The sequence below is a fragment of the Bufo bufo genome, chromosome 2, assembly GCF_905171765.1.
Source record: "Bufo bufo chromosome 2, aBufBuf1.1, whole genome shotgun sequence".
In the NCBI taxonomy this organism is placed as follows: domain Eukaryota; kingdom Metazoa; phylum Chordata; class Amphibia; order Anura; family Bufonidae; genus Bufo; species Bufo bufo.
The window spans coordinates 77,878,840-77,906,454 of NC_053390.1; the positions used below are offsets into that span (position 1 = coordinate 77,878,840).

General features: G+C 45.6%; 1 protein-coding gene across 1 annotated transcript in view; it reads right to left on the minus strand.

Annotated features, from left to right (window-relative positions):
• Nucleotides 1-9,563: 9,563 nt before the first annotated feature.
• Nucleotides 9,564-27,615, minus strand: part of LOC120992324 (chondroitin sulfate proteoglycan 4-like) — a 38,287-nt gene continuing 20,235 nt past the window's right edge. Inside the window, exons 6-10 of the mRNA XM_040421240.1 lie at nucleotides 24,242-24,440; nucleotides 22,687-22,818; nucleotides 20,127-20,299; nucleotides 12,157-12,340; nucleotides 9,564-11,767 (exon numbers count right to left, since the gene is read on the minus strand). Of these exons, the coding sequence (XP_040277174.1) occupies nucleotides 9,732-11,767; nucleotides 12,157-12,340; nucleotides 20,127-20,299; nucleotides 22,687-22,818; nucleotides 24,242-24,440 (2,724 nt within the window). The 3' untranslated portion in view covers nucleotides 9,564-9,731. The remainder of the gene's footprint in view (nucleotides 11,768-12,156; nucleotides 12,341-20,126; nucleotides 20,300-22,686; nucleotides 22,819-24,241; nucleotides 24,441-27,615) is intronic.

A 27,615-nucleotide genomic window follows, 5' to 3' on the forward strand; every position in this document is an offset into this window, starting at 1 on the left:
TAAAGTATTTCCATTGTAAGATACTTATTCATGCTATTCAATTATATGACTGGTATTGTTTTCTTGTTTTCATGTTTTTCCTTGTTTTTGTTTGTTTCCTCCCCTCCCTACCTCCTCTTCCCTTTCCTCATGTATCATTACCCTTGCCCTCTTTCATATGTTTTGTCAACGCTTTTATTTTCAATATATCAATCATTCTATATTTTATTAACTAGGATTAATGCTTTGAAGTGAATGTAACTTTGAACATATACTCTGTACTAATATTTTGTATTGATACATTCTTGCTTTTATTAAGAGAATTAGAAGAAAATAAAATCATCCCATTGATTCAGATTACCATAGCAGACTTTAATATGCTATTTAAAATAAAAATATTTACAAGAAAATAAAGGAAGTCACATTGGAGGGACACTATGATGTGCCAGCGTTACAGCTGCCCCCCACTGAAGAAATAGAAGACCTGACGGACCGTAGAAGGGCATTCCGAACAAAAATGATTAGCAATTGTAATCAACTTGTAAGAAATATCGTTGATAAATTTTTTTTTGATAAAAGATATAAGCAGTTTACGTATTGTAGAGGGGGACCTTGAAGAGATGGCTTCAAAAGTAAAAGCTCTCATACCCGAGGAATAAGGTTTACCCTTAAAACAGGCACCCAATAGAAAAGCAGACACATCTAACATATTTGAGCCACTACCAAAACGTTTGTATGGCAGACCAAAGCATCCAGCCTCACAGAGTTGGCACTAAAGCAGATTTTCTTAGGGAAGATGTATGGGTGATCGAAGAGGAGGACTCATTCCGAAGCGCATTGGACTATCCCCACAGGGAGGAAAATTACACATGGGTGTCATTTCATGGATTTAGGATTACTAATCGAGATAAGTCACTGTTAGAAAATAACAAATGATTAGATGAGAACATAATTAATGTATGTCAGTTTCTTATTTCCCAAAAATTTCCTCATGTAGTTGGTCTGTGTGACACTTTGCTTGTTTCCAACGGAGAAATTGCCAAATTCATCAATACAGATAACATTTTTCAAATTCACCATACTGGCGCCCATTGGCTTTTATCACATGGCTCTACAGCTGGTGTCAGAATCTAGGACTCTCTCAGAACATCGATGACTGATACCTTATACAGGTGACTATTCAGTGCTCGATGTAGAATGTCTGTGCAAGCAGGTGCAAACGACTGCGGAGCTTTTGCCATTGCTAACGCAGTTTCTCTGGCCCAAGGATTAGATTCGAGTTCTCTTGTTTATGAGCAAAGCCAGACGAGGGCTCATTTAATTGAATGTATCGAACAACAGGAGATTTCGGTGTTTCCACAATCAGTGTTAACAAAATTGCCGGCAAAAATATATTCCAAAAAAATACCACTCACAACTTATTGTCTTTGCAAGGTGCTTCAACCAAAAGAAAAAACGGTGGAGTGCTCGGAGTGCAAAATGTGGTACCATTTGAAGTGTGTGGGCAAGGAATCACAATGTGTTACGGCAAAAAAAAAATATATATATATATCATTGCCCCAAGTGTACATAAAAAGTTCAAGTTTGCAACAGTTTTTTGTTTTATTGCATTAAATTGTATTATTGTGTAGGTCCAATGGGAATGTGTTTTAGGCAGTAATTACATTTACCTTTTAGAGCACTTTACAAAGGCAGTCAAGTAGGATTACAGATAGTAAAGTATTAAGTACACAGGCTTGTAGGGCTCTGCGCTCTGATACAAAGGGTACAATGTTTATGCTGATCCCATGTTCCAATGAAGAAAAATTATGCAAAGTATCATTATGCAAAAGAGTGTGAAAATGCTACTTGGTGGTTCCTTTTACCTCTTGCATCTGAGGGAAAGCACATATTAATAAGGGCTCATTCAAATGACCGGCCATTTGTGCATTGCATTACGGATGCTGAATGGGTCCCCAGTCCGCAAGTTGCACTACGGAGCGCTTCCGTGGATTTTCTGTCTGTGCCGCTGCACTGCAAAAACTTGTTCAATTTATAAATGTAATTTTTTTTGCACTGCGGACAGATCCGCTCAAGCCACAAAGAGGTTGCCTGTGCATTGGGGACAGTAATTGCGGTACACAGTGCACAATACGGGCAGCACTTCTGTGCATGAGCCCTAAAAGTTAGAATTTCTCAATATGGGAGCATCTGACCAGATAATAAAGGGTACTGTTTGAAAGAGTGTGAAGTGCCCTACAATACTTTTTTAGTTTACTCTTTTTAATCCTGCTGACAGACTCCCTAGAAAACAGTTTTTTTTTTTTTTTTTTATAGGGATAACTATTATTTGTGGTTAAATAAATGTTATGTTTTAGATGATTAAATTTGTAAACATTTCAAATAATTGTCTTCTATTTTTTCACCCAGCCTCAATATTGTCCTATATAGAAAAGAATAGAGAGAACGAAGATCTCCCTCTGTTGTTATTATGATTATTATTATGTCATTTATTATTCTTATTTTATGTCATTTTTATATTATTATTGTGTATTATCCTCCATAGATAGCAACTTGACTTTTATATACATATTTTAAACAAAAACTAGGAGCATATATGCCTTGTAATTTATACCTCCTGCACTTATTTTTAAAGACATCATCTATTAGTGAAAGAAAGCATTTAAAGAACCTTATATATAAGATTTTATCAAAATCGCACCAAAAACGCATCGAAACCGCACCTTGACGTTTGATGCGTATTTTGTACATTACATTCTTTATTATACAACTGTATGTCTTCTTGATCAACTCAGAGATTGCTATATTAGTTTTTTTGATTGACATTATATCATGAACCAAATCCATGCCATAGTTTGAAGATTACTGAACCCCCTATAAATAAAGGGGCATCATGGGAGGAAAGCAACCACTGAAGAAGGGACCGTAGTCCCGAAACGCGTTTGGTGTAGTCCCCCATGAAAGACTAGGAAGACCCTTTACCACCAAGTATTGCTGGTCTATTAATACAGCACAAAGGAATTTTTTGCGATTGAAAACATCGAGAGCCATCCTTACCTCTCTGCATAGACTTACCTGCGCGTAAGACGGCATCGGTCATATTGTGAACCGGCACCGGAACACAGACAGAGGTCAGAGTGCAGTGCTAGCCAGCGTGGGAGAGAGAAGCGGTGAGGACGCCAAATCGTGAGTTTTAACAATCGCACCAAGGTGCAATACTTCTCACGAAATAGTAGAGATCGCATGATATTCTGATAGAGACTGTACCCGAAACTATATGAGGATAAGACCAGCAAGTAGAACCTCATCTACCAAGTTTCTGTGAAGCGGGACGCCGCTTCGTATATTCAGAGTAGCGGGACGCCGCTCACTCATACGAATAAACTCCACGACACCAATAACTATACGAAGTATACTTCTATATATGGCCATATACGAACATTGGTTCATTCTCGAACATTGAAGACTGTTCTTATGCACCTTCAGAGGAATATAGCACATACCATTTTATGCAAATACTGGACTGCTATTACCTCTCTGAATTGCACATATCTTCGAATTGCCTTTTAAGAATTTTTATATAGGACATTCGATTTTACGTATTCAACATAGGACATTCGATTTTTTTGAACTTTGTTTTCAGCTACACATTGCATGGTTTTCAAGATCTTTTTTCCTGACCTTTGGAGGTTCATTACATAGGATTGCTGCTATTTCTAGTTCCGATTATTTATCATTTTAACTGTACTATTACCATTTTATTCCACGTGTATTAATAAATTGCTTTTAATTGACCCCACTGTCAGTGAGTGCCCAGTTGTTATTTTTATATGCAATTTTCTATATAGAATGGGTGATACTATTCGACTGTGAGCCCCACAATTTGGCTATCTGACACATTGGTGCAGCTTCATACAATATAATTTTACATATTAATAAGGGCTCATTCACATGACCGGCCATTTGTGCATTGCATGATGGATGCTGAATGGGTCCCCAGTCCGCAAGTTGCGGAATGGAGGCATGGAAGCACTACGGAGCGCTTCCGTGTATTTTTTGTCTGTGCCTCTGCACTGCAGAAACTTGTTCAATTTATTAATTTTATTTTTTTTGCACTGCGGACAGATCTGAGGTTGCCTGTGCACTGAGCCAAAAACACATGGAAACAGCAGACACAAATCAAGTCAATACCAGGAGAGACACACGAGACATTTACACTGTCGCTCCTGCAGTTTCTGCACAGTGTGCCAGGCAGGCTCACAGCATCCATTTACACAGGCTGTGTGTGTCACTGACTGGACCGCATCACAGTCTCAAATTCTCACACAATCTATCTGTGCAAAAGAAAACGGACACTGTAGTGACCGTGCGCTCTTCATTTACTGCAGAACCGGCCAAATTCAGCTTTTTTTTCTTCTTTAATTTGAGCAAAAACTGCATTTTATACAGCAGATAATCATCACACGCCATTTTGGTGTGTATTTGTGAAAAACGTACATTTCAATATTGCATTTTTATATGTATATTTGAAATAAAAACGGACACTGGAATATTTCTTGTTGAGTTTCTTGCATCAAAGACTGAAATTTGGGGTTTAGTAGAAAACAGAGGTACATTTGATTAGGATGTTTAGCAGCAAAAAATGACAAAAGACAGGATAAAAGGAGGAAAAACCACATCATCCGCCAGTAATGTCAGCGGCCGTATCGGCGGCAGAACTGTCAGACTCGGCACCAGCCTGTATTAGACTACTTTCACACTGGCGTTTTGGTTTCCATTTGTGAGATCCGTTCAGGGCTCTCACAAGCGGTCAAAAACGGATCAGTTTTGCTCTAATGCATTCTGAATGGATAAGGATCCGCTCAGAATGCATCAGTTTGGCTCCGTTCCGCTTTGGAGGTGGACACCAAAACGCTGCTTGCAGCGTTTTGTTGTCCGTCTGACGAAACTGAGCCAAATGGATCTGTCCTGACACACAATGTAAGTCAATGGGGACGGATTCGTTTTCACTGACACAATATGGCACAAAAGAAAACGGATCCGTCCCCATTGACTTTCAATAGTGTTCAAGACGGATCCGTTTTGGCTATGTTAAAAATAATTCAAACAAATCCGTTGTGAACGGATGCGTTTGTGCAGATCCATGACGGATCCGCACCAAACGCAATTGTGAAAGTAGCCTTAGGCCTCATGCACACGACCGTTGTTGTGTTCTGTGTCCGTTGTTCCGTGATTTTCTGCGGACCCATTGACTTTCAATGGGTTTGTTGAAAACTCGGATAATGCACCGTTAGTCATCCGCGTCCGTGATCCGTGTTTCCAGTCCGTCAAAAAAATATGACCTGTCCTATTTTTTTTTCACGGACAACGGTTCGCGGACCCATTCAAGTCAATAGGTCCGTGAAAAAACACGGAGGCACACAAGATTGTCATCCGCGTCCGTTTTTTTCCTATCATTTGCATGGCAAACTTGACTTAGATTTTTTTTCACTTTCCTTCATGTCTGGTGATCCTCCAAAAATCAAGGAAGACACACGGAAACAAAAACGGAAATGGATCACGGAACAACGGAACCCCGTTTTGCGGACCGTGAAAAAATACTGTCGTGTGCATGAGGCCTTAACCAGTGACTCTTGGCCGGCTGTCATTATAGAGGAAGGAGATGAAAATGTCTAAAGGATGACTGAGCCATCAACATTATCTCACAGCCGCATGATGTTACCTCTGACAGAGACGTCGCCCTCAGTTTTTGCCCCTTCCTATAAAGTTGGCTATTCTATTCTGCCTTCACTGACATCTCATTTCACTGCCGCCGTCCACCTGTCATGTGTCCGCTCCCATCCAGGATCTGCCACTACTAAAAGGAACACAATTTGGAAGGCCATATAAAAGAAAAGTCGCTTCTTCATTTCTGAACCACAATCATGATCACCGCCATAATATTTTTTTAATTTGTGCAACAACTTACTAGTACATAATAGATGGAAAACATCCTTTTGGGGTACAAGAAATAGTCCCTTCAGTGTGAGTCGGCTAAATCCTATCCCTGAAAAGGACCTCAGCAGTATGAATCCTTCCTAGTACATAATAGATGGAAAACGTCCTTTTGGGGTACAAGAAATAGTCCCTTCAGTGTGAGTCGGCTAAATCCTATCCCTCAGCAGTATGAATCCTTCCTAGTACATAATGGATGGAAAAGGTCCTTTTGAGAATATAGGAAATTTCTAATTTGTTTTTTAAACAAATAATGTTAAAGGGGTTATCCGATATCAAAAATATCCCCGGGCCCCTTGTATGGATTATACTTACGTGCTCAGAGCACCCCCGTACCTCCGGATCCCTGCATGGCTGCTGCTGCATGTCCCCGTCACTCAGATCAAAATATCCGGCGACGCGGAGAGCAGGCAATGGCAGGCCGCGACTGGGACGAGCCCCCTTGGGTCTGGTCATTGTTTCGGCCTGCTATTGGCTGCCCCCCCAATGACCAGATGCCCCCGTCACTGGATGTTTTGATCTGAACAACAGGGAGAGCAACGGCCATGCAGGGATCCGGAGAGACGCGGGTGCCACTGAGCAGGTAAGTATAATCCATACAAGGGGCACGGGCATTGGCGGGGGGGATATTTTCGATATTGGATAACCCCTTTAACTTCTAGGAAAGCACAGAGATCACACGACCTGATGTTTCTGCAAAGCGCTTTAGCATGAATATCACAAACCGGACATTTCTGCAGAGACAAGTGCTCAGAAGTCATATGATTTTTCAGAAATAAAAATAAACATAAAAGGCTTAGCATAAGGCTTATTCTACAATAGTCACCTATATAACTATATTGTATACTATAACACTGCATCCATGTAGAGGATGTGTTACTGGACATAGTTAATGAGCAGGTCCTAATAGACAAGGGGATTTACCCAAGTCATTGAGAAGCAACTAAATCCTAACACAGTTCAGTAACCGGACCCCATTCAGGCAATCAGAATATCTCCCTGGATCAACGACCCCTCTCTAGTAGCTATAGCCTGTAATATTATTACTCTCCAGAAATACATCCAGGCCCCTCTTGAATTCCTTTATTGTACTCACCATCACCACCTCCTCAGGCAGAGAGTTCCATAGTCTCACTGCTCTTACCGTAAAGAATCCTCTTCTATGTTGTATCTTTTATATTATGTATGTGTAACCCCCTCTTGATCTACAGCACCATGGATTTAATCTCGCTTTGAAATAAATAATATTAAAATAACAATGGAGTATGATTTTTTTTTTATCATTAGGTACAACATTCACATGGGGCTAGTTAAAAAAATGCCCTTAAAGGGAATGTACAATCAATTTTTTTTCTGCCAGTTAAAACCAGATAGCAACACATCTCTTTTTTTTCTAATCTCAGATTTCTGTATTCTATTTCCTGAACATGATTATGTGGGCGACCATCTTGCCCAAGTTGTTCTTAACAGCATTTAGAAAGCACTTAAAGAATTGCTTTACGGCAGCCCCATGGTCCACAGACACAGTGGTCAGGAGGGGACCTCGGTGACTTCTATGGGAGAGTTTTCGAGACATGCTCTGTGCCCTGTACAGAGGTCAGGAGGGAGTAGATAAGCTGTGATATCACCGACTGTGGATGGTGAATCCCTGCGGATGCAATATCAGGGCCATGCTGAGACATCTCTACCCAGAGGTCTTTTAATAAGTGTGACGTCAGGCAGCAGATGAAGCAGTGGGCCATTCTTACAGAACTCTAAGAACATTGACAGGAAAGTGGATTTGGAGGAAAAACCTGCAAACACAGGGAGGACATAGTTGGATTTTAACCCACTAGGATACATTGCTAACCATGGTGCCACTTTTACATAAAATGAAACCGCACAGAATATTGGACCTAAACATGACATGGAGATGTACGTTAAAGAAGGGGGGGAGCATTTTGGCAACATTGAAGCCATACCATTCTCTACAACCAGCATGTGCTATGAACCAGATGTTTTAAAAAAAAAAAAAAGAAAAAAGAATAAATGTCGGAGAGTCTCTTTAAAGGGAAAAGTATCAGTAGTCTGCGCCAAAAGCATAAGTGAGGCACACAATAATGGCTTAAAGGCTATGGACATCTTTGCACTGATGTTTTTGTCTATTCGTCATGTGCTTCCTAAATGCAAAATTAAAGGCGTTTTCAAAGTTGTATTTATTTTGGGGCAATGGCAGTGACGTGGTTAAAATCATGAACAAAACTTTAACCGACCTTTTCAGCACCCTCCGACCCACCGCTGTGACTGCAGCAAGTTTATGTTATCATTTTAACCACATCCCTGCCGATGCACTGAAATAAATTTAACTTGATAAACCCCTTTACGTCTTTATTATTACTATTTTGGTACTACAGCAGATGCAGTTTGATAAATAGCTGGCGGTTCTGCAGCTTTTGATACAGGTCCCAAGGGCAATGCTCCTGCCTCTGACCTAAACCCTCTATTCCAGGGATGGCCAACCTGCGGCTCTCCAGCTGTTGCAAAACTACAACTCCCAGCATGCCCAGACTGCCTACAGCTATCAGCCTACAGCAGGGCATGGTGGGAGTTTTACAACAGCTGGAGAGCCGCAGGTTGGCCATCTCTGCTCTATTCTCTTAGTGTTAGTTAGGCCTCTTGCACACAAACAAATTGCGGTCCGCAATGCATGGGCACGACCGTGGGCTAGCCGCATGCAGATTGCGACCCCATTCACTTGAATGGGGTCCGAGATTTTTCCGTTCCGCAAAAAGATAGGACAAGTTCTATCTTTTTGAGGAACAGAAGAACGGAACGGAACCCAACGAAAGCACTCCGTAGTGCTTCCGTTCTGTGGTTCCGTTCCGCACCGCATCTCCAGATTTGTGGACCTATTCAAGTGAATGGGTCCGCATCCATGATGCGGAATGTACACAGCCGGTGTCCCGTGTATTGCGGGCCCATGTAGGCGGGCCGCAATACGGCCACCAGGGACACACGGTCGTGTGCAAGAGGCTGTATACTATCAGGAAAAAGTGGCAGGGGGCTTACAAAGGCAGATCAGAGTGCAGAGAGGGAGGAAAGCACCCGAGTCCTCCAGGGAACACGGCTGTGAATAGGAATTTAAACTGCCTCTACAGTGTGTACATATGGAGGTAGAGCTCCCTCCCTGCAACAGTTTGCAGGCGGTGTCTATGCATAGAGAGAGCACTCACGGCAGACTCTGCAGTGGGAAAGATGAGGAAATCACACTCCTCAGGATCAGTGTCCCTGAGAACAAGGGAGGAGAGATCCTTTATAGGCTGTAGGAGTAAAAATCTGTTCTGATACATGAGAGCTAGTAAAGGCAGAAGCATCCTAAATGAAACTGCGCTGATACCTGAGAGCTAGTGAAGACAGAAGCATCCTAAACACACAGAACAGACCTCACATCCAACATGTATTAGTGAAAGGGACACATGCACATCAGAAGAGTCTCAAACTAGGAAGAGGTTAGAAACTGCATGTCAGGTGGTCTTAAAATAATAAAAATAAAGATTGAAGCCTGAAACTTTAACTTGAGTTTAAAAAAACTGCACTAACATAGGTAAAAATTTCCATGCCAAAGTTGTCCATAGCGTTTAAGAAATCTCCAACTATTCCAGCATATATTTTTTCATATGATTAAATAAATATGACAGATTACTTCAGATAAATACAAAAATATACATATTTATGAAATATGTTTCCTATGTAATGAGAGTGGAGATGGGCATAGTGGTCTATACCCAGTACTGATTGTTTTTAAGGGTTGGATTAGTCTTCCGACAATGCTCTATCATTTCAGGATCCATCTGCAGCCAAGAGTTCTGTTGAGTACTGACTTCCAAGGAGGGAGCAGAGTTTGTACGTAAGTGATCATGTCTTGATGACAGTAACGGGCTTACAGAGTCATTGGTTTTTTGCAGGGGGGTAACTGTCACAGCTGGCACAGTGGCACTACGTTCTGTATATGGGGAGGGTACCTGGGGCACCATGCTATAGGAATGACTTCTAACATGTGGCGGAGCCTTTTTTGCCCTCCGTTTCCTAAGAATGAACCAGACAAAGAAGATGACAGCAAGCAGAAAGATGACAAGAACGACTAGTGGAATAATTATAGAAAGAGGACTGGTTTGACTAGGCTCAGCTTTTGGAGTAATTACTAACAGTTTAATGGTAGTGTCTTTAATGGAAGGGGTAGTGAGTCCTACATCTGCAGATGGGATGGGTTCCTCAATTTTTTGGTTGCCCCAACGATTGCGGTTACCAAATCTCTTTGTAGGAGGTTCGGTAAGGTTTTTATTTAGCCAATAATTTGTTGTTCTTCTCTCAAAAGCCAGAGTAGTGTAAAAGGGAGCATGGGAACTGACTGAAGGTGCTCCTGAAGAGGTGGTAGATTCTACGATGAATGGTTCATAAGGAACAACAGAATACATGAAATAGCCCAAGGCAGGTGGCACTCCATGTGCTTTGAGCATAAAAACAAAGGAATCATTCAACACTTCTTGTTCTGTGATGTTGGCATCAACATACATCGATATACTTCCTGAATCTATATCACTTTGTTTGAACATCTCAATATCTGCATACAAATCTTTTTTGAACATTTTCCTCTGTATTCTTCCATTTATTGGTGGATTTACTATATGGTATTCCGGGTCACTGTTGGTTAGATTTCCAAGTTCAGTTGCATCCAAATCCATGGCCTTTAAAGTGTATACCAGGCCAGAAGGGATTTTCAGACCAAGCTGAATGTTTACTAGTGGCTCCACTGTGATGTTCACCCTCTGCCCGGTAAGGTTGGTTTCTAAAGTGAAGACCACTATCTCAAACACATCTTCAGACACAGTGAAGTTTTCGGTATGGTACGTTACTTTACCCATGTCTATGTCTGCTTGATCAAACCTTGTGACATGTCTACCATTGAGAATGAAGAAGCCAAATCTAGGAGGCTGTGATACTTCATAACTGATGATCGTACTCTTTCCATCTGTTGTTGCGGCTAGATTACTATTCGAGACGGTCAAAAAGGTTTGTCCTTGCAAAAGGATTAGATTTGTTTTGTTAACCAAGGTGATGGAAACAGGAATCACATCCAGGTTAAAGAGTTTATACAGTGGTTTGTGTTTCCCATCGGAAACGCTGAAATAAAACACTCCAGAATTTGAAGATCCATCTTGTATAAACCACAACTCACCATTATTTATATCTGCCTGGGTAAAAGACTGGATAGAAGCATTGAGATTGTCAGATTTTGCCAAGTAACCATTGTTTGGCATGCTAATAACGGTGTATTTTATATCTTCAGGAGGATTGTCCATATCTTCAACGTTTAGGTTTTCCGGGCCCAAGGCCTTCATTCTTCCTTGCAAAACTGTCAAACTCGGCCGCTTTGTCTTAAGTTCAGGCACTTGGTCATTCACTGGAATGACTGTAATATTGAACCGCTCTTCTATCACGTCCATGTCTGGTTTTACTGCTGATTTGCTTTTTAAATTTAGCCATGTGGCAAAAGAGAAGTCATCTGTGGGCGACTCTGCTCCATCATGAAAATACGTAATCCCAAATTTACTGACGATGTACTGGGAGAAGTTTGGCTTTTCTTTAGTAATGTTCCTGTCTCCCACTACGATCACACCGTGTTTAGGCAATGAGGTCACCTGGAACCAGACTTCATAAAAAGAACGCTGTGATTCTGGTAGTCTGGCTAAAAGATTAGACCCATCCAATTTTGACTTGTCTATTTGGACTTTTCCTCCTTCCACAACAGAGGCACCTGGTAATAAAAGAAAAAAAACTTAGAGACGTGTCATTGCTTTAATGCTGTTAAAAAGTCACAAATTATGGTGCACGCCATAATTTGCAATTCTCTGAACTTCTCACCACCTTTTCTAAATTGGAAAAGAGAAAAGTAGGGGCTGAGTGGTGGGTGCAGAGCCTCCACTAAGTCATAAACTGGCGTAAGTTATAGCTCAAGTCTATGTCAGCCCCTAGATTGTGTAGATTTGAGTTTCTGTCGCAAGGAGGACCATATATACACCTAATTTATTAAGTGGCATCTGCCTCTTAACTAATTGGGCGCACCTCACTCTGGTACACGGGAGATCAATGTTTCAGGAATGCCAGTCTTGATAAATCTCCACCATTGTCTGAAGTTGTGTTTACCTGTATTGGCAATAAGGCGAGTGTATCTACTGGGATCACTGATCTCATATGATATTGTGATAAGGAAAACTTGCATTTCCAGAACAGCTGGAGGAGAGGACACTGTGAAGGTGAAGGAATCCTGCATGCTCCACACCAAGGCTTCTGCATCTGTATGCTGAAAAAGGATTTTTCCCTCATCGATCTGCAAGACAAAAACACATTAAAAGGAAAAAAAATATCAGCAAGGTAAGGATACCACAGATTCTTAAAGCTATTATTACATTAGTCTGTAGGCGACAAGTCGTAAAGAACTAGGATATCACCAAAAAGTTTCAGTGATTTTTGTTTTGTCATTCCAACTTGGCAAAAGTGCACAGGAATCCAGCAATTCTCTGGAGAAGTCTCCTCTAGAAAAAAAATAATCAATGTGGCATCCTGCTAACAATAGAAACCAGAACAAAGTGGCAGAAGGTACTGGATGGATGACCTCACAGCTCTCTGCAACCTATACAATTAATAGTGTGTACACTGGCTCTGCTCACATCCTGAACCTATTGTGGGTGGTATACCATGGGAGCGATGTACAGCACTGTATAAGGCATCTGTGACATCTGTTGCCCATAAGGTAGGGCATCACTTGGCTTTTGGCATACGTCAGGTCAACCCTGCCAGGGTTAGATTCGTTTGACAGGGTTCAAACCCTGATGGGAACAGTGAATAATTACTAGGTATATAACACATGCTCATAAGAGCTCTTAAATGGAAAAACTGTGCAGTCTTTGAAGCTACTTTTATGAAAGGTTCCCCCAAATCCGTTCCAAATATAACCTCAAAGGCTACCACTTCCTAGGAGTACACCCCTTTAACTATAGAACTATGGTGGAGAGTTAAAGCTCTATACCTTAAAAACAGAACTCTGACTGCTAAAAGGATAGATTACGATTAGGGATGAGCGAAATATCCCAAGTCGATTCGCATAAAACTTAATTCTAATACTGTACGGAGCAGGAGCCCCGTACAGTATTAGAATGTATTGGCTCAGATGAGCCGAAGTTATTGATTCGCGAAGTCTCATGAGACTTCGCGCAATAACTTCATAAATTAATTTGTACTGTAAAAAGGAGACTTTTGTATTACTTACCAGTAAAGTCTCTTTCTCGCTCTTCCTTGGGGGACACAGGAAACCATGGGGTATAGCTCTGCTCCCTAGGAGGCGTGACACTAAGTGAAAGCTGTAAGCCCCTCCTCCATCAGCTATACCCTTCAGCCTGGAGAAGAGACTGCCAGTTGCGTGTCCAAGTAGTGAAAGATAACCACCAACCGGAAAAAAGAACTGTCGAGCCCCAACGGGGGCAACCAAGCCGGAACCACAACTGTAACCCAAATGAAGGGCGGGTGCTGTGTCCCCCAAGGAAGAGCGAGAAAGAGACTTTACTGGTAAGTAATACAAAAGTCTCCTTTTCTCGCCCATATTCCTTGGGGGACACAGGAAACCATGGGACGTTCTAGAGCAGTCCCAGAAGGGAGGGACCAGAACAAACTAGACCAACACCAGAGGCATCAATCAACTGCCGCCTGCAACACCAGACGGCCTAAAGCAGCGTCAGACGACGCATGAGTATGCACCCTGTAGAACTTGGTGAAGGTGTGCAAGGAGGACCAAGTGGCCGCCTTGCAAATCTGCTCCGTAGAAGCCCGATTCCTCTGAGCCCAGGAAGCCCCGACCGCTCTAGTGGAGTGAGCGGTAACACCGAGGGGCGGAACCTTGCCCTTGGCGAGATAAGCCTCAGTAACAGCCATCTTGACAAAACGGGCGATAGCAACTTTGGATGCCGCCATCCCTCTGCGCGACCCCTCCGGAACCACAAAGAGCGAGTCAGTACGCCTGAAAGAGCTGGTTACCTCCAGGTAAACCTTGAGCGCCCTGACAACGTCCAGGCGATGAAGCTTCCTCTCCCGCGGGTGGGAAGGGGAAGGACACAAAGAGGGGAGAACGATGTCCTCGTTCAGATGAAAGGCGGAGACCACCTTAGGAAGGAAGGAAGGGACCGGACGAAGAACTACCTTGTCCTGGTGGAACACTAGGAAAGGTTCCAGATAGGAGAGTGCAGCCAATTCGGACACCCTCCGAAGAGAGGTGACGGCTACAAGGAAAATAACCTTGCAGGACAGAAGTCGCAAGGAAACCGTCCGCAGAGGCTCGAAAGGAGAAGCCTGGAGCGCTGAGAGAACCAGGTTCAGGTCCCAGGGCGGTACCGGAGGGCGGTACGGGGGAACCGCGTGAGCCACGCCCTGAAGGAAGGTCTTGACAGGACCAAGGGGGGCCAGTGGGCGCTGAAACAAAATGGACAGCGCAGACACCTGACCCTTCAAAGAACTAAGGCCCAGACCTTGGGCAAGTCCGCTCTGCAGGAAGGACAAAACGGTGGGGAGAGAAAAGCGGAGCGGAGGAATCCCCAGATCGGCACAGAACCCCAAATAGGTCCTCCAGGTCCTATAATAGATCCTAGAAGAGGACGGCTTACGGGCGCGGATCATGGTGCGGACGACGTCCGCAGAAAAACCCCTACGTGTCAGGACGGTGGTCTCAACAACCACGCCGTCAAACGTAGGGACCTTAAACGCGGGTGGAAGATTGGTCCCTGAGAGAGAAGATCTTCCCTGGCGGGCAGCGGCCAGGGCGCGTCTGCCAGGAGCAGCATGAGGTCGGCATACCAAGACCGGCGGGGCCAGTCCGGAGCGACCAGAATCACCGAGACGCTTTCCGCCGCGATCTTCCGAAGGACCTTGGGCAGGAGTGGGATGGGAGGGAATATGTATGGACGCGCGAAGCCTCGCCAAGGAAGAACGAGGGCGTCGGCTCCGCAGGCTCCCGGATCCCTGGCCCTGGACAGATAAGCGGGGACCTTGTGATTGAATTTGGAGGCCATGAGGTCCACGTCCGGTATGCCCCAACGAAGGCAAATGGCCTCGAACACCTCCGGGTGAAGAGACCACTCGCCGGGGTCGACGGTGGTGCGACTGAGGAAGTCCGCCGCCCAATTGTCCACCCCTGGAATAAAAATTGCAGATAGGGCCGGGACGTGGGCTTCCGCCCAACGGAGAATGCTGGTGACCTCCCGCATTGCTGCAACGCTGCGAGTGCCCCCCTGGTGGTTTATGTACGCCACGGCCGTGGCGTTGTCCGATTGCACACAAACTGGATGACCCTTCAGCAGATGAGTCCAGTGTCGCAGAGACAGAAGGGCCGCTCTCAGCTCCAGGACATTGATCGAGAGTTTGGACTCCGATGGAGACCAAATGCCCTGGACGGATCGGGGAGGAAACACGCCTCCCCAGCCCAAGAGACTGGCATCGGTTGTAACCACCAACCAGTTGAGCGGCAGAAAGGACCTGCCCAGAAGAGGGGACTGCAACCACCAGCGGAGAGATGACCGCACCGGAGGCGATAGATGGAAGGGATGATCCAGAGACTCCGGCGATTTGTCCCAGGAGGAGAGGATCGCCCGTTGGAGAGGGCGGGAGTGAAACTGCGCAAATGGGATCGCCTCGAAGCAGGCAACCATCTGCCCCAAGACCCGCATGCAGAAGCGGAAGGACGGTCGACGGTGGAGAAGGAGACCCCGAATCGCCCGACGGAGGGTCAGTCGTTTTTCCGAGGGAAGACGTACCTCCGCCGCTTCCGTGTCTAAAAGCATTCCCAGGAAGACCAGTTGTCTGGCGGGAGGAAGGGAGGACTTGGGGAAGTTGATGACCCAACCGAATCTCGCCAGAGTCTCTAGAGTGAGATCCACGCTGGCAACCGCTTGGGAAAGGGACGGAGCCTTGATGAGGATATCGTCCAAGTACGGTAGCAGAAAAACACCCCTGGAACGGAGTAAGGCCAAAACCGGGGCCAGGACCTTGGTGAACACCCGGGGGGCTGTTGCCAGCCCAAAGGGAAGGGCGACAAACTGGAAGTGGAGGTCCCCCACGGCGAATCGGAGGAAGCGATGGTGACACCGGGCTACCGGAACATGGAGGTAGGCATCCTGTATATCGATGGAAGACATGAAATCTCCCTGCTCCAGGGAAGCCACCGCGGAACGGAGGGACTCCATCCGGAACCGTCGAAGGAGGAGAAAACGGTTGAGCTTTTTGAGGTCCAAAATGGGTCGCACCGAACCTCCCTTCTTGGGAACTACAAAGAGGTTCGAATAGAACCCTTGGAACCTTTCCTCTAGAGGAACGGGGGTAATCACCCCCCTGTCCAGTAAGGCTTGAACAGCCGCGGAGAACGCAGCCGCGCTTTTCGGGTCCCGCGGGGGGCGGGAGCGAAAGAACCGATCTGGAGGGAAGGACGCAAATTCGATTTTGTATCCTGAGGACACAATTTCGAGAGCCCAGGCGTCGGAGACGTGAGCCATCCAGATGTCCCTGAAAAGGAGGAGCCGGCCCCCCACCCGGGTGGGTGGGGGCGCGCCTTCAGGCAGAGGACTGCTTTGCTGCGGGTGTGCGGGCAGCCTGCGGCCTGCGCCAGGAGGGCTGCGCCCGAAAAAACGGCTTCCTACGCTTATCCTGGGGAGGGGCCAAAGCGGCAGCTGCGGGGGGAGCCCCAGAGGTCCTGCGGGAGGACCGAAAACGAGACGCACCGGGGCGTCCGCGGGGGGCGCCCCTGGCTTGGGGTTGAGGAAGATGGGTGCTTTTACCACCCGTGGCCTCCGAAATAAGCTCGTCTAGGCGGACCCCGAAAAGGCGGGAACCCGCAAACGGTAGCCCCGCCAAGGAACGTTTGGAGGCAGCGTCCGCTTTCCAAACCTTCAGCCAGAGCTCCCTCCTGACGGAAACCGCCAGGGCGGAGGAGCGTGCGATAAGGGCTCCCGCATCAAGGGAGGCCTCACAAACAAAATTCCCGGCCCGAATAATAAGCTGGGCCAAGGAACGTGGTCCTGGATGGGGACGTCCGAGTCCAACTCCTGTTCCAGCTGCGCACCCCAAGCAGAGATTGCTTTACCTGCCCAAGCAGAGGCAAAAACCGGTCTGAGAGCAGAACCGGAGGCAGCAAAAATGCCCTTGGAAAGGGTCTCCATGCGACGGTCCTCCGCTGACTGAAGAGAGGACCCGTCGGGAACAGGGATGGCCGTGTTCTTTGACAGACGGGCCACAGGGGGGTCCACCTTGGGTGGGGACGACCAGGTGGCCACGACATCGGCTGGAAAAGGATAGCAAATGTCCAGCTTCTTGGGATTGACAAAACGGGCGTCCGGGCGAGCCCAAGCCTTAGACACCACGGAGGAGAAATCAGAGTGGATTGGAAAGACTTTTGAGGCCTGCCTGGGTCTGATAAAGGAGACGCTAGCTGCGTCAGAGCTAGGGGGGTCATCTTGCACCTTAAAGGTGTCACGAATATCCGAGATGAGTTGACCCGTCGCTGAGGCTAGCTTGGACGGCAGGGCCGAGTCCATTTCCAAATCTGAAACCGCCAATTCACCTTCAGAGAGCGAATCCTTTGGAGAGGAGAGGCTCGTCTGAGTGCGCACGCGTGGCGGGGAGAGGGAGGCATCCGAGGAGGAGGCTCGCTCTACTCTAAGACGCTTCTGAGAGTGCCTAGCTCGGGAGGGGTCACTAAGAAGGGGTGAACCCGCTGCAGCGGCAGAAGCGGTGGACACGGAGGGCGCGACAGTAAGAGTGGCGTCCTGCGGGGTAGGCGGCCTGTCTATTAGGCGGCCCACGACATGAGTGAGGCTTTCCACGGCCTGGGACAGGGATCTAGCCCAGTCAGGCGGGTCAGAGGAAGCAGGGAGCGACACAGCGGGCGACTGAGGCTGCGGTGGAACTCGGCATGCAGGACAGTGCGGATCAGACTGCCCCCGGGGAAAGGGTTCCCTACAAGCAGTACAGGCATGGTACCAAGGCTTGGCGGCTGCAGAAGGGTCTGACATGGTGGAAAAAATGTTGCCTTAAAGTGGGAGACCCCAGGGCAAAAGGAACGGGGATTACACCCAACAACAGTACTGGTGGCACGGAGGGGGTTAACAGTCCTACCAGACCCGGATGATGCAAGCGGCAGCAGCAAGGGGAGCAGACTGAAGGAGGCTGTGGAGGAGAGGCAGCAGGCACGGGGATGAATAGCTTCAGGATCGGACGCAGAGAGGATTCCACGCAGCACTATGCGATGTGGAGCCCGACGAAACCGGAAGTAGGGGAGCGCTGTGAAGCTCCGCCCACCCCTTGCCGCGCTGAAATAGACGCAGAGCCGCGCAAAATGATTTTAACCCCCGAGTGCCGGCCAGATGAAATGGCGCCGTTCGCGCCAAGAAAACGGCCCCCGCCGCGCCTGATGTGGCAGACGGCCTCCTGCATACAGCCGTCCCCTGAAGGCAGAGTTCGTGCCCTGCCGCTAAATAAAGGATTTTGCCCAGATAAAGTCCCCCCCAAATGATACCCGGTAAGGTTGCCGGTACGATATGCCCATGGGGGGGGGGGGGGGGGGGTGGAGGGGGGATGTAGCAGCGGTGGGAGGAAGGAAGGGGAGGCTGGAGCAGCCACTCTCACGATACGCTGTCTTCGCCCTCAATCCATCCAGCAGGGTCGCCCCTTCAGCTACTGGCACCGCAGTGGCAGGAAGCCGGGGGAGGGACTTGGCGTGCGGGCGACCCTTGAGCTGGCGGGACGCAGGGGAGCGAGGCTGCCCTGGTCCACCTTGTCTTCTGTGGGGGAGGCGGCAGTGCGGAATTACCGGCACTGGCGCAACTCAACCCCGGGAGAAACAGAGGGGTCTAATGCGCCTCTGTTGTCCCTGTAAGTAGAAAAAAATCGAATTAAAACAACAAAAAACGCAAAAAAAAAAAAATTATAGGAAAACAACCCTGCATAAGCAGGGGGTGTCTTGCCTCCTTGGACACTAAGCAAAAACTGGCAGTCTCTTCTCCAGGCTGAAGGGTATAGCTGATGGAGGAGGGGCTTACAGCTTTCACTTAGTGTCACGCCTCCTAGGGAGCAGAGCTATACCCCATGGTTTCCTGTGTCCCCCAAGGAATATGGGCGAGAAAAACCATTTCCCGAACTCTGATTCGGTTCCAAGTCGATTCGAGAGACTTTGCGAAGTAATAACTTCGGCTCATCTGAGCCAATACATTCTAATACTGTACGGAGCTCCTGCTCCTTACAGTATTAGAACAAAGTTTTATGCGAATCGACTTCGGATGTTTCATCCGAAGTCGATTCGCTCATCCCTAATTACGATATTAACCAGTACAGAACGTTTCACCTACAGTAAAAATGGCAGGGTGATAAATGGTAGACATTGACTTTAAAGAGAACCTCTCACCAGAAAATGCAGTGTGCAGCATGGTATGGAGAAGGAGGAGCCGAGCAGATAGATATATTGTTTTATAATAAAAAATTCTGCATAACTTGTAATTTAGGCATTTAGCTATTTCAGAGCTCAGTTGCACACGGGCTGTCTTATAGGTGACAGACAGCGATCTATGTATACACACTTACACAGAGAATAGTATCAGTCACTGATAAGACTATCCCTGTGTGCAACTATCAGTGACTGACAGCTATGTATATATACACATTTTCACATAGAATGATATCAATCACTGATAACACCTCCCCCATGTACAACTATCAGTGACTGACATATGTATACACACTTACGAAGAGAATGCTATCAGTCACTGATAAGATTGTCCCCGTGTACAACTATCAGTGACTGACAGCTGTCTATGTATACACTTACAGAGAGAATGGTATCAGTCACTGATAAGATTTCCCCCGTGTACAACTGAGACCAGAAAGAGATTTAAATGTATACTTTACAAAACTATATAATCAATCTGCTCAGCTCCACCTGCTTTATAACCTGCTGCCTACAGACTGCCCTGCATTTTTTGGCGACAGGTCCAATCTACATTTACACAGGCTCCCGGGAGACTGCAGTTTTTGATGCGTTGCCCCGTAGCCACTTATAATAGATAATTTTATAACAAACTACTCGCCATCTGCTGCGTGAAGCTGGATGCCTCCTCAGTAGTATTTTCTTGAACAAACTTTAAGATCTTCCCATGACTGGGAGAAGAAGTGATGTCAAAAGTTATAGACCGGTTATTTGAACTGTTCTCATCGTTGGTTACAGCTTTAAATACGTCTGAAGAAATAGTTCTTCCCATTCCTGGAAACAAAAGAGATTTACCACTGAGTATTAGAAATATCTATAGTAAAGGCAACGGGGCAGATTTATGAAACCTTTATCACACTTATGTGGCTTAAATAAAATCACATCTTAATGTGGGCCATATTTGTGCCATCATTTGTGACTTTTTGTGCTTCTTCATGCTTTTGGGGGCCAAGCGGGAGGGCGCATGGCCTCCTGTGACCCACTGGATATATCATAAATTTTATCAGAAACTGGCGTAAATTCTAGCCGATACCTACAGTATCTCATAGACTGTGCAGATTTCAGACTCCGGTGCACAGGCAGCAGGAAGATGAGGCAAATCTATTAAGAGGCCTGTGCAGAAGTTGCCAGTGACAGCTACGAGACTTTTCCAAGAGTGATTTGTGTAGAGCAGATTCCATAGCTGATGGACATGACTAGGGGTTCTTCGGGCTCTCCTATATTGAGGACCTATCCTCAGGATAGTTCATCAATATCAGATCGGCGGGGGTCCGACACCCGGCACCCCCGCTGATCAGCTGTATGAGGAGATGGCGCATGCAATGTGCACGTGCCATCTTACCTTCTTGCCGCTGCTATCTATGGCAAGGCAGCAACGAACAGGAAGAGAGATGGGGGACGGCACGTGCACACTGCGCGCGCCGTCTCCTCATACAGCTGATTGGCGGGGGTCTGGAAGATAGGTCATCAATATAGGAGAGCCGGGATAACCCCTTTAATAAAATAACCTGCCTCGCCTCAAAAAACAAATAAACAAAAAAAAAAACACACATGGTACAAGAGGCCAAAATCCTCAAAAACTCACCACACCGCCTTTTTATGTCACAGGGCCAAAAGTCTAATATTTTGCGCGCAACAAGATTTGTAATTTTTTTTATGCCACTATAAGGGTCCATTCACACGTCCGTAAGTGTAACACTGACACCTGCAATGTGCAATCCGCAATTTGCGGACCGCATATCACAGACACTATATACAGACAATTGCGGACAAGAATAGGACATGTTCTATTTTTTTCAGGAATGGAATTGCGGATCCCGAAAAAATGGATGTGGATCCCGAAAATGCGGATTCGCATCCGTTGAAGCCCCATTGAAAGTGAATGGGTCCGCAAATTGCGGAATGAATGCGGACCCAAATTACGGACGTGTGAATGGACTCTAATGGTGATAAAGCCTTGATAAATGTCCCTCACAGTGCGTATTACGCATGAATTTTGGTGCAGAGAATCCGCAGCGTACTACAGTACCAGCTATAGGTGAGATTTTCTAAATCTCACGTACATGGAGTGGAAATGGCATGTCAACTGTCCGTGAGGATTTTCAGAGCAGATTTTACCCTTTGCAATGCAATACATCTGGGGAAAACCTGTTTCAAAATCCACAACAATCTGCATGAAGATTTTGTTGCGAATTTGGTGTGGAAATAAAGCGAAAACACACTAATATCGCCATCCATTACACTACCATGTGCATGCACCCTTAGAATCACAAACCTTTGGGCAAATTGTTCCACCTAAAATATGATGGGACAAAGTGAAACATGAGAACTGTGCATGACCAGCCTTGGACAATCCCTATTTACTGCTGGAACCTTGGAACCTCTAACAATCAACTGCCACCTCCAGGGAAACCCGACGGTAAGTGTTCAATATTCCAGCAGCGCCACCGCAGGGAAAATGAAGAATTACACATTGTCCTTCATATAAACGGTTCTTTAATAGGTTTAATTCTGGTGACAGAAACCCTTTAAAAGGTTTCTGTCACCAGAATTAACCCTATTATGCAACTTTTTTATTAACGTATGAGTTTTGTTTTAAATTATTTTTTCTTTATTATTAATTCTTTATTAGGAGCAGCGTTTTGGACGCCGGTCTTAATAAAGCCCTAAGCTGCCGCCGGCCTCTGCATAACTTTGGCGTATCCAGCGCCGCTTCTAAATGTAAGACATTTAGACCTTTTTCTACACCTAAAACAGGCATAGAAAATGGGTTTTTTAGACCTGGTGTGAGCAGGGAAATATGCCTAATTTAGGAGTATTTTAGCATGATAAATGACCCCCCCTTCCTGTATTTAACTATGCTGAGGGCTCCTACTTTCTTACCATGTCAGTAAAATGCTTGGCTTTTTCTTCTTCTTGTGGCAGCCATTGTAACAGCCGCTGAGTTATAACTTGGTCACACAACCTTCCTATTAATGTCCCTGCGTCCACCCCTCCTTAGTCTGTGCCCAGGCCCTGACTTTTACAATAAATGCATTATCTGATTTAGGACCTCCTGGGAGTGAGGGGCTATACTGGTAATTTCGAGACAGTGACAAATTAGTGTAAAACCACAGAAATAATCATCAAAACACGCAAGTGCGATGTCACCTAATCCATACCAGGAAAAACAGCCAACCCTTTATTCACTTCCATGTAGATGACAAGCGTCTTCGCTGTGATACTGAAAATTTGTCTTGGTGCAAAGTTCAGACCGTCTGTAACCTGGAAGTTGAAGCCTCCAGACATGGCGCCTGAAAAAAATGAAAAACAGAATGTATTGTTAGCACGTGTCGAATGAGAACACCTGATATAACACACAATGTAAAAACTCGCAATATAGCTAATAACGACTGTATGCCCTCCGACATATACGGTCCGTGAGTGGCATCGATTGTGCACACATGAGTACACAGCATCATAGATTACAAAGATGCTGTGCAAGTCGGGGCGCCTGCGGTGCTATTGTCCTGCACTCACAATAGCGTTTACAATTTGCTAATTGAGATCCGTCATAGGATCTCAATAGCGGAAGAAAACGCTTCAGTTTTGTCCCCATTCATTGTCATTAGGGACAAAACTGAACTGATGCATTCCGTTCCGTTTGGTTGCGTCCCCATCGCGGACAGAATATTGCTGCAAGCAGCCCGGCTTCTCTTCTGTCTTCTTCTTTGCTGTGCACAGGAAAAGGACCCGTGGTGACGTCACTACGCTCATCACATGGTCCGTCACATGATCCATCACCACGGTAAAAGATCATGTGATGGACCATGTGATGAGCGCAGTGACATCATCAAAGGTCCTATTCCTCAAAGAAGAAGACAGAAGAGATGCCGGCTGCGCGAACTAGTGGTATAAGGCGAGTTGAATTATTATTATTTTTTTTTTAACCCCTCCAGCCCTATTGTACTATGCATTCTGTATTAACCATGTAATAAGGGAAAATAATAAAAATCTACACAACACCTAACCCAAACCCGAACTTCTGTCAAGAAGTTTGGGTACCAAACATGCCGATTTTTCTCACGCACGTGCAAAACGCATTACAATGTTTTGCACTCGCGCGAAAAAATTGCGCATGTTCCCTCAACGCACCCGCATCTTTTCCCGCAACGCCCGTGTGAAACCAGTCTTACACTGAGTGATGCTTGTGATGTATATTTTACACAGTCATAGTCGATAAGTGATGGATGCCATAAAGGCTGAAATGAATAAGGAGAACTAGACATCATTCATAAGCCCCAATGGGGGGGGAATGGGGGAATATTGTGTATATATATATATATATAGGGTGGCAAAACTGGTATTTTCTATGGCACAGCTGACATATTGATATAGATGTATCACTGTCCCTTCAACAGGACTAGAAGTGTTGTCAGGCACTGGGGTAGATTAGCCATATGAATCAGACATGTACAGTATATCTTTAGAGTACTCATTCTTTTATTTTTACTATTAAAATACTTTTTCAGTCATTAGTCTCTAAATAAATTACCTCCAGATAAAAAACTGCCTCATCCAACACTAGAGGGTACTGAGTGAAGACGGATATACACAGCTCGCATTGAACTCAAGAATAAATCAGTCTTTTTAATTATCTCATTAGCTCCCCATAGTGGTGGCTAAAGGCAGTCAAAATGCTACGAGACATGTGGACATGTAAACATCATGGCTTACCACTGTGTACAAACACCAAGTGGCCGTCATTTATGTGCTGCTGGGTAAAATTCAGAATGCTTTTATCCGGATGCGATTTGAGGGCTAGATGACCATTGCTTGGTGGCGTGATGGAGAACACAAGATCCTCAGGGGAGGAGTCTTTATCTTCAGCAGACAAATCATTGGTGGTCACTTCAGTCACAGAGCCAACCCACACCTTGAAGACAGAATAAGCAGGTCTAACTTACTAGAGATATGCCACAAGATATGCTATAAATGTTCAATAGGTGAGGGTCCCATCTCTAGGAATTGGGGCCTATTATGATCGGTTAGTAATGAGTGGTGGCCGTGTATACAGGGGTGCACCTAGCCTATCTGCTGCTGGAGGCGAAAATTTTAATGGCGCCACCTCCCGTGCCAAATTTTTTATTTTCATAGCACACTTTCACTCGTTGCTGCAGGAGACAAGCTCAAAAAGAGTCTATGGGCTAATCTTGATTCTGTCTACTACAGACATGGGAGACAGTGTGATAGATCAGCGCTTCTCTTTCCTCGTTGTAGTGATGATTGTTGTAAATATTAGAACTCAGACCCCCCCATCAAAACCTTTGAAATGTAACTATGACATATCAAAAGTATTTTTAAAGGTTCAGTGACTCCTTTAGGGCACCTGCACACCATGTGGGTAATCGCACATAACATCCACACACATTTCTGTACAGATTTATGTCCATTTCTGCACCATATCCGCACCAAAATCTGCAATGTAATTATGGATTTTGGTGCGGATTAGTGTAATCTCATAATCCTTGCTGGTACTGTACTACACTGCGTTTTTTCTGCATGGGAATCCGCGCTAATATTCTGCAACATGTGCAGGTGGCCTAAAACTCTCAACATAAACTGGTGTGCTGCAGATTGACAACCCGCAGCGCCAGTCAGTTTATGCTGTGGGTATGCTCCGCACTGTGTGGATGGGATTTCCAAAAACTCAACCACAATGCTGTAAATGTAAAATGCTCCAAATTTGCCGCACGCAAATTTAGAGCATTTATGCCACACGTGAACATGATTTAACAAAACCAAAATTACTATATAGATGTGTGTGGCTAGGCGCAGGGCCAGGTACCCAGACAAGTATAAAATATGTGTAGATATATATATATATATATATATATATATATATATATATATATATATATATATATATATATATTAGAGTTGTTGCGATACCAAATTTTTGATTCGGTTTCGATACCATGAAAAAGTATTGCGATACTCGATACCACGCGAAAAAAATAAACAAAAAAAGCCACGTGCATTCCTCATTTTTAAAAATGGCGAATCGCGCAGTTTTTATTTTATTTTTTCTGTTCCGGCATTCACCACCTAGATTTTTTTTTTATATTTTAATAGTTTGGACTTTTCTGACGTGGCGATGTAATATGTTTATTTATATATTTTATATGTGAAATTGGGAAAAGGGGGGTGATTTATACTTCATATTTTAGTGTTTTTTTTTTTTTCACTTTTTATTTAATAACTATTTCCCCCCTTAGGGGCTAGAACCTGGGATCTTTCATCCCTTTTCCTATTCACCCTGATAGATCTCTATCAGGGTGAATAGGACTCCACACTGTCCCTGCTGCTCTGTGCTTTGTGCACACAGCATCAGGGATGTTACCATGGCAACCAGGGCTTCTGTAGCGTCCTGGCTGCCATGGTAACCGATCGGAGCCCCAGGCTTACACAGCTGGGGCTCCGATCAGAAGCTGCCACTGCACCACCAATGAGGGGGAGTGGAGAGGTCCCTGTGGCCACTGCCACTAATGATTTTAATACTGGAGGGTTGAGAGGGGCCGGCGCACTGTGCCACCAATGATTTTAATGGGATGGGGGGATTGAGGGGGGGGGCACACTGCACCACCAATGATTTTACCCCTTTATACAGGAGGCGGGTACTAGCAGATCAGCGGCAGTTAACTGCCGCTGATCGCAGCTCCCTGTCAGGGGCAGGGTGCCGGCAATGCGATTCTGCTGCCGGCACCCGCCTCCTGTATGTGTTAAAGACTGACTACTGTATAGGAGTCCAGACTTTCACTATTAGGCCACACAGAGCGGCGCCCAGCGATGTCTCAGCACTCACCATTTAGTCCTGGGCGCCGCTCCGTTCGCCCGCAGTGCCCCATTACTGTCTCCTCTCCTGCTCCACATGCTGCTGATTACTATCGGAGCGATGGGAGGAGACATCAGCTTCACTAGTGGGCGTTCCTTCTCCCTGGCTGTAGCGCTGTCCAATCGCAGCGCAGGGAAAAGGAACGCCCACTAGTGAAGCTGATGTCTCCTCCCATCGCTCCGATAGTAATCCTATCATTGGGGGCGCAGTGCGCCCGCCCCTCCTCCGCCCCTCTCTTCTCATTGCCGCCCCTCCTCCACCCCCTCTCTTCTCATTGCCGCCCCTCCTCCGCCCCTCTCTTCTCATTGCCGCCCCTCCTCCGCCCCTCTCTTCTCATTGGTGGCAGCGGCAGCAGCACAGGGGGAGGGAGGACAGCTTCCTTCTCCCCGTGCTGCTGAGAGAGAACATGAGCGCGCCGATAGCAGCGCGCTCATGTTCAGAGATACTAGACTGCGCAGAAGCGCAGCCCAGTATCGAAAAAACGGAAATCCCGGTATCGTATCGATACCGGGACAAAAGTATCGATTGGGTATCGAAATTTCGATACCCGCAACAACCCTAATATATAAATATATATATATATATATATATATATATATATATATATATATATATATATACACATACATACACACACACACACACACATATATACATACATACATAGTCACTTGATATGTGTGAATAAAGAGCACATTTTATTTTTCAAGGAGTGCTGCGGACTTTCATTGTCATATATATATATATATATACACACACACACACACACACACACACTACATACAGTATATAAATAAATATTTATTGTATATAGTATATACACATTCACATACGTACACATATATACTGTATACACATGTACAGTATATACACATACTGTAAACAATATACACACATTTACTGTATACATTGTACATACAAGTATTTACAGTACACACATATATGCTGTATAGTATTCATAGTACTCAGTATATTGGGCAGACTAGATGGGCCAAATGGTTCTTATCTGCCGACACATTCTATGTTTCTATGCACACACACACAGAGCACACACCTGGAGCAGGGTAAGCTTGAGAAGATGATCTGCTTTTCCCTGCTGTCATGGATGTTTTTCAGAGCTTCCTGACAGTCTTCACAGCTTGCAGACACATAACCTGTGGCCCGACAGGAAGTTTACGTGGGGTCAGGGGTTACCATTCACTGCCGGTGCTCGGTA